Genomic DNA, 12,947 nt, shown 5'->3' with positions numbered 1-12,947 from the left:
AGGATTCTTAACCTAAAATCCTTGGAGAGGCTCCTGAATGTTTCTGATAACTATATATATATATATATATATATATATATGTGTGTGTGTATATATATATATATATGTGTATATATATATATACATATATATGTATATATATATATGAAATGTGCACATTATATATATATGAGTACTATATATGTGTATATATATATATATATATATGAAATGTGCACATTAGCATTTTTCTGGGGAAAAAATACAAAGCTTTTAGCAAATTTTCAAAATTGTATATGATCAAAAAAGGTTAAGAACCTTTGGGTAACAAATAATTCCACAAGACACTAAATGGCTTGAGGAAAAGCAACAGGGTAGTCTCAGATTTTTCTAAGCAGAACCAAGCTCATACTTCCAACATGTAATTTATAATCCAGTCCACAGCTTCTTACTTTTTGATTCTTATATCCTGGCTATAAATCATAACCGTGTTTTTAGATTTTCATATATTTTTCAACTTTGCTTGTTTTCTATAAACTGAAATTGGGTTGACATGAACAGACACTTTCACACTTCAAAAGTGAGCCAATTGGAAAAGCCATTGATCCAATGCTGTAAATTATAACACTGCCTAGACTAAGCAGAGTCACTAACCATGACACTAGAGGGACCTAAAGTTCCACAACAGGCTCAAAGGGCTGAGTCCTGAATAATCCTAATAACAGACCATCAAAATAGATAAAGCAAAACTGACAGAATGAAAGGAGAAATAAACAGCCATATAATAATAGTTGGAGACATGAATACCACCCTTTCAATAATGGATACAACAGCTAGACAGAAGATAAGGAAATACAGGACTTAAGTACCACAATAAACCAAGTAAATTTAACAGACATACATTGAACATTCCATCCAACAACAGCATACACATTCTTTTCAAATGCACATGGGACATTTTCTGAATAGACCAGATGTTAGACCACAAATTAGGTTTCAATAGATTTAAAAAGATAGATTATCATGCAAAGTCTCTTCTCCAATTATAACAGGATGAAGTTAGATATCAAAAATAAAACTGAGAAGGTCACAAATTTGTGGAAATTAAACAACATACTCTTAACCAATGGATCAAAAAAGAAATCACAAGAGAAATTAGAAAGTACTTTGAGCTCAATGAAAAAAACAGAACATGGCAAAACTTACAGGATACAGTAAAAGTAGTGCTAAGGGAAAAATTTACAAATGCTTACATTAAAAAACAAGAAAAACCACAAATCAACTGCCTAACTTTACAACTTAAGGAGCCAAAAAAGAAAAACAAAAAAAACCTGAACCGGAAGCCAGCTGAAGGTAAGAATAATGATTAAAGCAGAGATAGAGAACAGAAAAACATTAGAAAAAATCCATGAAACCAAAAGTTGATTTTTCAAAAGATCAACAAAATCGACAAAACATTAGCTAGATGGACTAAGAAAAAAAGAGAAAAGACTGAAATTACTAAAATCAGAAATGAAGTAGTGACATTACTACTGAGTCTACAGAAATAAATATAAGAGAGTACTTTGAACATATTGGATAACCTACACTAAATGGGACAAATTCCAGAAATCAAACCTACCAAGACTACCAATCATGAAGAAATTGAAAATCTGAATAGACCTGTAATAAAGAGATTGAAGCTGCAATCAAAAATCTCCAGACAGGGGCGCCTGAGTGGCTCAGTTGGTTGAGCGGCCAACTTCAGCTCAGGTCATGATCTTGTGGTCTGTGAGTTCAAGCCCTGTGTCCAGCTCTGTGCTGACAGCTTGGAACATGGTGCCTGCTTCGGATTCTGTGTCTACCTCTCTCTCTCTGCCCCTCCCCTGCTTGCTCTCTGTCTGTCTCTCTCTCAAAAATAATAAACATTAAAAATTATTTTTTTAATCTCCTAATAATGAAAAGTCCTGGACCTGAGGGCTTCCCTAGTGAATATTACCAAACACCTAAATAGGAATTAATATTAATCATTCTTAAGCTTTTCGAAAAAACTGAAGAGGAGGGAACCCTTCAAAACACATTTCATAAAACCAGCATTATTCTCATATGAAAGCCAAAGACACTATAAGAAAACTACAGACCAATATCTCTTATGAATACTGATGTAAAAATCCTCAACAAAATACTTGCAAACTGATTTCATCACCATATTAAAAAAAGTATTATATACCATGATCAAGTGGGATTTATTCCTGGGATGCAAGGATGGCTCAACACATGAAAAATGATCAATATAATTTATCACACTAATAGAATGGAGGGGGAAAAAACACATGATCATCTCAACTGATGCTGAAAAGCATTTGACAAAACTCAACATCCTTTTATGATAAATACATTCAACAAAATAGAAATAGAAGGAAACTACTTCAACATAATAAAAGCCATATATGAAAACCTCACAGTGAACATCATATTTAATGGTAAGACTGAAAGATTTTCCTCTAAGATCAGGAACATGACAAGAATGCCCATTTTCACCACTTCTATTCAACATAGTACTGGAAGTTCAAGCCAGAGCAATTGAGCAAGAAAAAGAAATAAAACACATTCAAATTGGAAAGGAAGAAGTAAAATAATCTTGTCCACAGAGTATGTGATCTTACATGTAGAACACCCTAAAGTTTCTACCAAAAAACTGTTAGAACTAATAAATGAATTCAATAAAGTAACAGAATACAAAGTCAACACACAAAAATTGGTTGCACTTATATACAACTAATGAACAACCTGAAAAGGAAGTTAAGAACACAATTACATTTACAATAGTCTTCAAAAAAGAATAAAATATCCAGGAATTAACTTAATCAAGGAGGTAAAAGACTTGTACAATAAAAACTTTAAAATTATGTTCAAAGAAATTTAAAAAATGCAAACACATCCTATGTTCATGGATTGAAATACCTAATATTGTTAAGATGTCAGTATTACCCAGAGATTTACAGCTTAATCCCTATCACAATCCCAGTGACAGTTTTAGCAGAAATAAAAAAACAGTGTGGTACAGGGGTAATGGCAGATATACAGACCAATGAGTAGATAGTCCAGAAATAACCCCTTACATACATTGTCAAAAGACCATTCAATGAAAAACGCATAATTTTCTGAACAAAGGATGCCAGGAAAAGTGGATAGCTACATGTAAGAATGAAGTTGGACCCTTAGCTGATACTGTACACAAAAATTAACTAAAACTAGATCAAAGACCTACAAATAAGACTTTAAACTATAGAAATCTTAGAAAAAACATAAGGCAAATTTCATGATATTGGCTTTGCCATGGATATCTTGGATATGACACTAAAGACACAGGCAACAAAATAAAAATGGATGAATTGAAAACTTCACGAAAATAAAGTTTGTACATCAAAAGACAGTATCAAGAGAGTAAAAAGGCAACCCACAGAATAAGAGAAAATGGGCAAAGGACTTGAACAGATATTTGTCCAAAAAAGATACACAAATAACCAATAATCACAAGAAAAGATGTTCAACATTACTAATCATTATGGAAATGCAAATCAAAATTACAATGAAATACCTCCTCACCCTCATTAGGGTGGCTACTACCAAAACCAAAAAATAAACAACAAAATAAATGGAAAACAAGTGGTGGGGAGAATGTGGAGAAATTAGAACCCTTATCACTGTTGGCGGGGATATAAAATGGTACAGGCATATAGAAAACAGTATAGCAGTTCCTCAAAAAGTTAAAAATAGAATTACCATATGATCCAGCAATTCTGAATATATACCCCCCCAAAATTGAAAGCAGGGTCCAGCAGAGATATTGGTACACACATGTTCAGAGCAACAATATTTATGATAGCTAAAATATGGAAGCAACCCAAGTGTCTGTCAACAGATAACTAAACAAAATGTGTTATATATGCACAATGAAATATTATTTAGCCTTAAAAAGGAACGGAATTTTGATATATGCTATAACATGGACAAACTTTTAAAGATAAGTGAAATAAGCCAGTTACAAAAGGATCAATACTGTATAATCTTGTTTATATGAGGTACTTAGTCAAAATCATAGAGACAGAAAGTACAATGGTGGTTTCCAGGGGCTTTTGGGGAGAGTAGAATGGGGTGTTGTTCAATGCATATAGAATTTCACTTTCACAAGATGAAAAAAGTTCTGGAGATGATGGTGGTGATGGTTGTACAATATTATAAATGTATTTAGTACCACTGAATTGTGCGCTTAAAGATGGTTAAGATGGTATATTTTATTATTTGTGTATTTTGCCACAATAAAAAAACATTTGAGAAAATAAAAACAAAAAACCCTGGAAGCGATTACCTCAAAAATTTAAAAAGGGAGAAAAAAAGAAAAACTCAAAAAAACACAAACAAAAAGGAGGGGAGAAGCATAAAATTCCAAACAGTAGAAAAATGGTACACCAGGCAGCCATTTTGTAATTGTAAATTACTGAGAAGCGATGTTGATGAGATATTAAAACACTGACAGTAATATGCATCATATCCTATTGTTGTAATATATTTATACATATATACACAGTTGGGAAAAGTCTAGAAGGGAATGTACCAAACTGCTAACAGTGGTACTCTTTGGGATTATGGGTGATTTTTTATTTCTTATCTTTATTTTCTAAAATAAGCATGTATTAAGAAAAACCCATGTAAGCTTCTAAAAAAATCAAGTCAGCTTAAGGAAAAAACCCTGTAATCTCAAGTAAATATGTTAAACACTTATAGAAGGATGAAGACGGGAGAAGTTTTCAAGTCTAATTCAATACAAAGCTAAATTTATTAAATACCCAGTTTCCCCAAATCAGTATGATTTTAGTTTCTGAGTTTTTATTTTCATTGTAATTAAGATTTTCAAAATCTAGCCCTTCTTATTAAAAAATGTAATTAGTTGGCTTATTTAATTTCTCCCCATATGATTTAAAACATTAACCCCAAACTCAATGTCTTAAAACACCAAAGACTAATTTCCATTAAAAATCGTGAAGCATGCTAATGTAAGAATACGGAGTCATTCTTCATTAACAGTAATTACCTCGACTGAAGAGCAAACTATGCATGGAAGTAAAACAAAATCCCAACTAATGAGCACCATTCTGAGATCAAGGGCCACAGTGAGTAATTCTGAAATTGCAATCAGAATTACACAAAGCTAAACAGACCAAGGATTGACTTTTATTGACTATCAAAATCAAAATCATTCAAAATGGCACACAAAACACCGAGCCGAGCCAATTCTTTTTGAAACCTGTTGGTCCTCTCCCTCAGTCCCTTCCTCTGGCCCTTGAGAGTCCTAGTCGCCTCTTCCCTCGGCTCATTCAGGGTAGCGGTTCTTCAGAAGTTCTTTCAAGCGTTCAGGAACCCCGCTCCTTTCGGCCCCGCCCCTCCCGGCTGACCCCGCCCCCTCCTGCCAACCTCGCCCCCACTACCCCGGACCCTCCCCGTCCCACCCCGCCCCGCCCCGCCCCGCCCGGCCTGCGGCGTTCTGCGGACTTCTCCCACTTTCTCTGCCAGTGTGTGACGAGCAAGGCGCCGGGAGGGGTCTATTGCGCAAGCTCAGGGTGCTGCGCTGGGAGTACTGGAAACGACCCGGCAGCACTCACGAGACTATGAGGCGCGATATTCGGCGGGCTCCTTCCCGGAAGCGGAAGCTCGGGGGGCGGGCCAAGGGGATCCGGGAGTCCACGGCGGTTAATTTCTTTTATCGTTTGGCTTTACTTCCCTGCGTCTGGGCTTTTCTGAGGCTGCAAGAGATGGTCAGGTCCGGATCTCGATCGGGCCAGGTGAGGGCTGCGGACCTGAGGCGTCCACTATGGGAGTATAGAGGGACTGAGGGGGCAAGGGCCAGGAGAAGTGCAAAACTCTGAAAAAAATAAAAGCAAAGACAATGTGGCGGCGTTAAAAATGCTGGGAGAAGGGAGTTGGGGGGACACCCAATGTTAACATCCTAACACAGCCGCACTGTCCATAGATGTATGCTCTGTTTCAATTGTAGTCTTCCAGAGCGTTGGCTTTGGTGTAGGGCGCCGGTTCGAGGCCAGCCTCCGTCGTGGTTAGGGTGACTTAACCTCTCCAACGCTCAGTATATTGTTGCATCAAATACAGTTTCTTGGCTTTCCACCAAGTGTTGCTATTAGCTGGTCTTCCGTCACAATTACTGGTATTTTACAACTACTTGTAAAAACTAAAGTCTCCCAGTTAGTGCCCCCACCGACAGCCGTACCCTTTCCAAAAGCACCCCCTCGTTGTCACTAAATGATTTATTTTCTGCTTTAAAATCTACACGAATCCTCTTTCAAGGTAAAATGTCAGTTCTTTGGCCTGTCAACACAGCTATTTTTGGATTCCCCTAGTGCATTTCTTACCAGACCCGTCCCCACTCCAAGTATATCCAGAACTGTTCACTGATATGTTCTTCAGTGTCCTGGATGCCCCATGCCCTCTCATGCTTCCATGTCTTTGCACTTTCCTTTCTGTACTGCCTGGAATGAACCTCTGTTCCTGGTACCTCCACTTTCTATCTTTTTCCTCAGCTCAGGAGCCACTCAAGAGCCTTCCCTACCCCTCTCACTTTCCCATTGTTTGGGTGCTCCTTGCTTCCCCCTTTTGTGCTTTGTGCTGACCATTATTAAACTGTCATACTAGGGACCTTCCTAATCTATATACCTCCCTTACTGCACAATTTATCTCTATATCCTCAAGGCCTGGGATAGCACATAGCATATAGTAGATTTCTAGGTAATGAATCAACTATTTCTCACACAGACTCACTACCTGGAGTGATCTTATCCTCTTTAATATATCCACGTCTCTCATTCTCTCACTTGATATCAACTCACCTATGATACTGTCTTCCCCATTAATATTAATCTTAATGCTTTTTAAAAAAATACCTGGCTCAGACTTTCTTCATGAGTACTTCCTGAGCATCCTCACCCTTATAGGTCTTTCTCTTACATTGAATGAACTCAGAATACATGCAGTCAGGAAGGGGGAAAACGTGGTTTTTGTAATCATGGTCACCTTCAAGATTCACATTCCAATTCTGCCATTACTATGGTAGTGATATTAAGCAAAGTGCTTTCTACTCTGAGCCTCCTTTCCCTTAGCCATAAAGTAGTTGTAAATAGGTATAAAATCCTGCCTCAAAGAATTGGGGAGAATTACATGAGAGAACCTGGTAAAACATCTATCTCACTCTTGGCATAAATGTGCAACAAAATTTGGTCCCCTTAAAAACAGTTTACGATCATCTTAATGGTAAGAATAGCTAACACTGGGGTGCCTGGGTGGCTCAGTCGTTAAGTGTCTGACTTTGGCTCAGGTCATGAACTCGTGGTCTGTGAGTTCAAGTCCCACATCGGCTCTGTGCTGACAGCTGAGTCTGGAGACTGCTTCGAATTCTGTGTGTGTCTCTCTCTCTGCCCCTCCCCTGCTCATGCTGTATCTCTCTCTGTCTCTCAAAAATAAATAAACATTAAAAAGAAAAGAAAAATGGGGCGCCTGGGTGGCTCAGTCGGTTGGGCCTCCGACTTCAGCTTAGGTCATGATCTCTCAGTCTGTGGGTTCAAGCCCCGCATCGGGCTCTGTGCTGACCGCTCAGAGCCTGGAGCCTGCTTCAGATTCTGTGTCTCCCTCTCTCTGTCCCTCCCATGCTCACACCTCTGTTTCTCTCATTCTTTCTCTCAAAAGTAAATAAACATTTTAAAAAATTAAAAAAAAAAAAAGAATAGCTAACACTGAGGTAGCACTTGTGTGGTAGATGTTACTCTTAAGTGTTTTTCCACAGTGCTTCTAATTCATTTAATATTCATAATAGCCTTATGAAGTAGATACTATTATCATCTCCATTTTATAGATGAGGAAATTGAGGGATGAAGACTTCGAATAATTTTCCTACAGTTACAAAACTGGTTAGCAGTGGAGCAGGATTCAGACCCACATAGTTGGTCCCAGAGTCCCTTCTTTTAAACATTATACTATAATCAGATGTATGACTTTGAACAAGCCTCCTTTCTGTAATTTAGGTTCCTAGCTCACAGAAATGATAAATCATAGGGTGTGGATTATTCTACAAATGTAATCTTACTTTGCACCTGTTAGTAGGAGATACAACTTGTAAGAAATGCATATATTTTTCTCAAATAGCAAAGAAAAAAAGTTTAATGATAATACCCAGTAGAAGTAAATGTGAGATAAAGAAAAATTATGGTCTCATGCATTGTGGTTTGGGGCACTCCTTTTTGAGAGTGTTTTTGTAAATTGTATCAAGAGCTATTAAATGAATTATAGCCTTTCACCAAATAAATAAGCTTTTAATCCTGAGTATGAAAACGCTTTTTTCTGTACATGGAAATGTTTATTTCAGGCTTGTTTTTCAATTGTGAAAAATAGAAGCAAACCAAGGATGTGTTATATTACTTCCACTCAAGAAAACCATTAAAAAATTTTGTGAAGTTATGTTAATATGGAAAAATTTAAAAATAATATCATAAAATTTACTTTTTTGCAACTAGCTAGTCATTATGACTAAGAAAATCCATATGGGAAAAGATTGGAAGACCCAGTAGCAAAATCTAGTGTCTACATCTGGTTTCTAAATATCATTCGCTAAAAGGAACCATGACTTCTAGGAGGAATGGTCAACTCCACAGCTGGAACAGGAAAATTATAAGATGAGCCTGGATACATCAAAATAAAAAGCATCTGCAGAGTAAAGGAAACAACAGAGTGAAAAGGCAACTTATGGAATGGGAAAAAAGATTTGTAAACCCTCTGCCTACTAAAGGGTTAACACCTAAAATATATAAGGAACTCCTACAACCCAATAGCAAAAAACCAAATAATCTGATTAAAAAATGAGCAAAGGGCCTGAATAGACATTTCTCCAAAGAAGATACATAAAAGGCACATGAAAAAGCACATGAAAAGGTGCTCAACGTTACTAGTCATTAGGGAAATGCAAATCAAAACCACGGTGAGATAACACCTTACACCTCTTTAGATGGCTATTCTCATTGGTGAGAATGTGGAGAAATTGGAATACTTGTACACTTTTTGCAGAAATGAAAAATGGTGCAGTTGCTATGGAAAACAGTATGACGGTTTCTCAAAAAATTAAAAATAGAGCTCTTGTATGGTCCAGAAGTTCTACTCCAGATTTTTTTTCCAAAAGAATTGAAAACATGATCTCAAAGAGATATTTGCACTTCTCTGTTCAGTGCAGCATTATTCACATTATTAGTCAAGATGTGGAAATAATCTAAATGTCTATTGATAGTTAAATGGGTAAAGAAAATATGCTATATACACACAATAGAATATTTTTCAGCCTTAAAAAAAAATCCTGCCATGTGCAACATGGATGAACCTTGAGGATATTATGCTAAGTGAAATAAGCCAGTCAAAAGGACAGACAGTGCATTATTCCACTTCCATAAGGGACCTAAGATAGTCACACTCAGAAGCAGAGAGCGGAATGGTAGATGCCAGGGGCTGGTCTGGAGGGAGGGGGAATCGGGGAGTTGCTATCCACTGGGTATAAAGTTTCAGTTATACAAGATAAATAAGTTCTAGAGATCTGCTGTACAATATCATACAAGTAATCACCTGTATAGTATTGTGCACTTAAAAATTTAAGAAAGTAGATTTCGTGTTATGTATTCTTACTACAATGAAAACAACAACAAAAGATGAGCCCAGAGCACCTTGTTGCAGAAAGTAAGGAATTGCTCAAAAAATAATGGGGCCATGTTAAAATGATACAGGAGCTAGTTTGAAGAGACTACCACTGATAGAATCTGGGACAATTGGAGCATCAAAGTATTTTAAATAATGATGATGATGGATCATAACCCATGGTATAACAGGAATCACTGATCCATACTAACAAACAACAAAGGAAAAGTGCTTACCTACAGTTGAATGCCAACTAATAACTATAGAAGGAAGATGGAAGTTACACAAATCACCATTTCACAAAAGCTGGGATTAAGGCAATCATCAAGGGATGCTACAACTACTGGGTGAATCTGATGAATAGAAGTCTGCATAATCTCAAAGTATCTCCCCATTAATTACTTAATACAATGTTAAAAATACTAACCTTAATACTAACAGTGAAAAACCTGGCAGATGCCATCTTAAATGATCAAAGTTTACATTACCAGTAATGGGACAAACTGGTACCATATGCCTACTTACATTAAGAAGGACAAAATTTCCCTTTTGTGGTATTCCTGCCAAAAATGCACAACCTGAATCTAATCATGGGGGAACATCAGACAAGTCTAAATGTCAAGAGGGACATTCTACAATGTAAGTGGCTTGTACTCTTTAAATATGTGAAGGTTATGGAAGACAATGAGCGATAATCCAAGGAACTGTTCCAGATTAAAGGAGACTAATGAGGTATGACAATTAAATGCAACATATGATCCTGCATTGGTTATGGACCAGAATATTTTTTTAAATAAAGGACATTATTGGAATAATTGGCAAAATGTGAATAAAATCTGTAGTTTATAATACAGTGTCAATATTAATTTCCTGATTTTGATAATTATATCATAGTTATATAAGTGACCTCGTTCTTAGAAAATATTTAGGAGTAAATATTTAATATAAAGGGGTATCATATCTGTAACTTAGCCTGAAATAGTTCAGGAAAACCACTAATACTTAGTATTTCTCTATGTTTTTATTGTATATATTTTGTTTTTGCATATATTTTGAGAGAACATGGCAGATGTAGTAAAATGTCAACAGTTGGGGAATCTGGGTAAAGTGTATATAGAAATTCTTTGGACTGTTATTTCAGAATGAAAATTACAAAAGAGTTTTGATGAAAATGTGCCAATATGATAGTTACTTTTTTAGGGTGCTTTTATCCTGGGTAATTTTCATTACCTGACTTTCTGTTATATAAGCTCATGCATGTTTTTTGGAGAAAGATCACGTGTAATCTTACAATTATGCCATACATTTACCTCTGTATACTTTTTGTTTTTAATTTTGACAGATAATAATTGCGGTAGCTGTTTTTGGACTTGGTCCAGTGTATTAGAATACCATGGTTTGGAATTTTATTACGGTTTTGGCCAGGACACCAACATATGTATATATAAAAGGGAAGGACCCTGAAGGTGTCATGCAGGGACCAGTGGAGCAGTACTATGTAGGATCTTATTTCCTATAAGGTTGGTTCTCTTTACTGGCTTCGTGACTATCATATCCCAAGTTATCTCAAGAAGAAATATAACTCCATTAACCCAATTTTTAAAATGTATTCTCAGTAGCATATAACTCCAGATTAGTTTAATAGTTACTGCTCAAAGCTATCTTGGGATGAAAGATGTCAACATGTAAAGAAAAACCATAAATGTAACTGCCAACAGTGACTACTTGTGAAGGGTGAAATGAGGGGGTGAGTAGGGAATTTAACTCATGTCTTTAAAAATTTTTTTTAACATTTATTCAATTTTGAGAAATAGAGCGTGAGTGGGGGAGGAGCAGAGAGAGGGGGAGAGACAGAATCTGAAGCAGCCTCCAGGCTCTGAACTGTCAGTACAGAGCCCAATGCAGGGTTTGAATCCACTGACCATGAGATTATGACCTGAGCTAAAGTTGGACGCTCAACTGACTGAGCCACCCAGGCACCCCATTATGTCTTTTAAAAATTGTATTTTAATTAAAAATTTTTTGAATGTTTATTTTTGAGAGAGAGAGAGAGAGCGCACGTGCAAGCTGGGGAAGGGCAGAGAGAGGGAGACACAAAACTCGAAGCAGTCTCCGGGTTCTGAGCTGTCAGCACAGAGCCCAACTTGTGGCTCAGATTCACGACTGTGAAATCATGACCTGAACTGAAGTCAGTTGCTTAACCGACTGAGCCACCTAGGCACCCCTAAAAATTACATTTTAAATAGAGATTATATTTATTGATATAAGTTATTAAGATATAAAGAGGCATACCTTGGAAAATCTCCCTTGCTCTGTCCTCTAGATTCTCAGTTTCCCTCCCCAGAGGCAAACACAATGAACTGTTTGTTGCCTAACTTTCAAGATAACATGGATGCATGTTAAAGCAAGTGCGTTTTTTTTCTTCTACACAAAAATTAGCCCACTTATTTTACTTTTAAAATAAAATTGTTTTTTGAAAAACAATATTGTTATATGAGTTTGAAAAGAAAAAGTGAGGGAATGAGCTGTAGGTAAAGAAGAATGGTAGAGTTTCCATGGGCTGGTCTTGTCAGGCATTCTAAATAATGTGGATAACTATTGTTTAACACACTGTTGGAAGTCCTAGCCTCAGCAGGCAAACAACAAAATGAAATAAAAGGCATCCACATTGGCAAAGAAGAAGTTAAACTTTCACTTTTCACAGATGACATGATACTTTACATGGAAAACCTGAAAGACCACCAAAAAGCTGCTAGAGCTGATAAATGAATTCAGCAAAGTTGCAGGATACAAAATCAATGTACAGAAATTGGTTGCACTTCTGTACACCAATAATGAAGCAACAGAAAGAGAAATCAAGAAATGGATCCCATTTGCAATTGCCCCAAGAACCATAAAATACCTAGGAATAAGCCTAATCAAATATGTAAAAGATATGTATGCTGAAAACTATAGAAAACTTGTGAAGGAAATTGAAGAAGACACAAAGAAATGGAAAAACATTCCATGCTCATGGGTTGGAAGAATAATTATTGTTAAAATGTCAATACTACCCAAAGCAATCTACACATTTAATGCAATCCCAATCAAAATTGTGCCAGCATTTTTCTCAAAGCTAGAACAAACAATCCTAAAATTTGTATGGAACCACAAAAGACCCCAAATAGCCAAAATAATGTTGAGAAAGAAAACCAAAGTGGAAGGCATCACAATCCCAGACTTTAGCCTCTACTTTGTAGTAGAGGCACCAT

At 36.5% G+C, this 12,947-nt stretch overlaps 1 protein-coding gene across 2 annotated transcripts in view; it reads left to right on the top strand.

Annotated features, from left to right (window-relative positions):
• Positions 1-5,569: 5,569 nt before the first annotated feature.
• CCDC14 (coiled-coil domain containing 14) overlaps positions 5,570-12,947 on the top strand; it is a 53,185-nt gene continuing 45,807 nt past the window's right edge. The window contains exon 1 of one of the 2 annotated variants that reach the window (XM_043594349.1): positions 5,570-5,801. In XM_043594349.1, the coding sequence (XP_043450284.1) occupies positions 5,628-5,801 (174 nt within the window). In that variant the 5' untranslated portion in view covers positions 5,570-5,627. The remainder of the gene's footprint in view (positions 5,802-12,947) is intronic. The other variant, XM_043594348.1, reaches the window with a different exon arrangement.

Source organism: Prionailurus bengalensis, chromosome C2, assembly GCF_016509475.1.
Source record: "Prionailurus bengalensis isolate Pbe53 chromosome C2, Fcat_Pben_1.1_paternal_pri, whole genome shotgun sequence".
In the NCBI taxonomy this organism is placed as follows: Eukaryota; Metazoa; Chordata; class Mammalia; order Carnivora; family Felidae; genus Prionailurus; species Prionailurus bengalensis.
The sequence above is the reverse complement of the archived record's forward strand: the minus strand, read 5'-3'. Positions and strand labels throughout refer to the sequence as shown.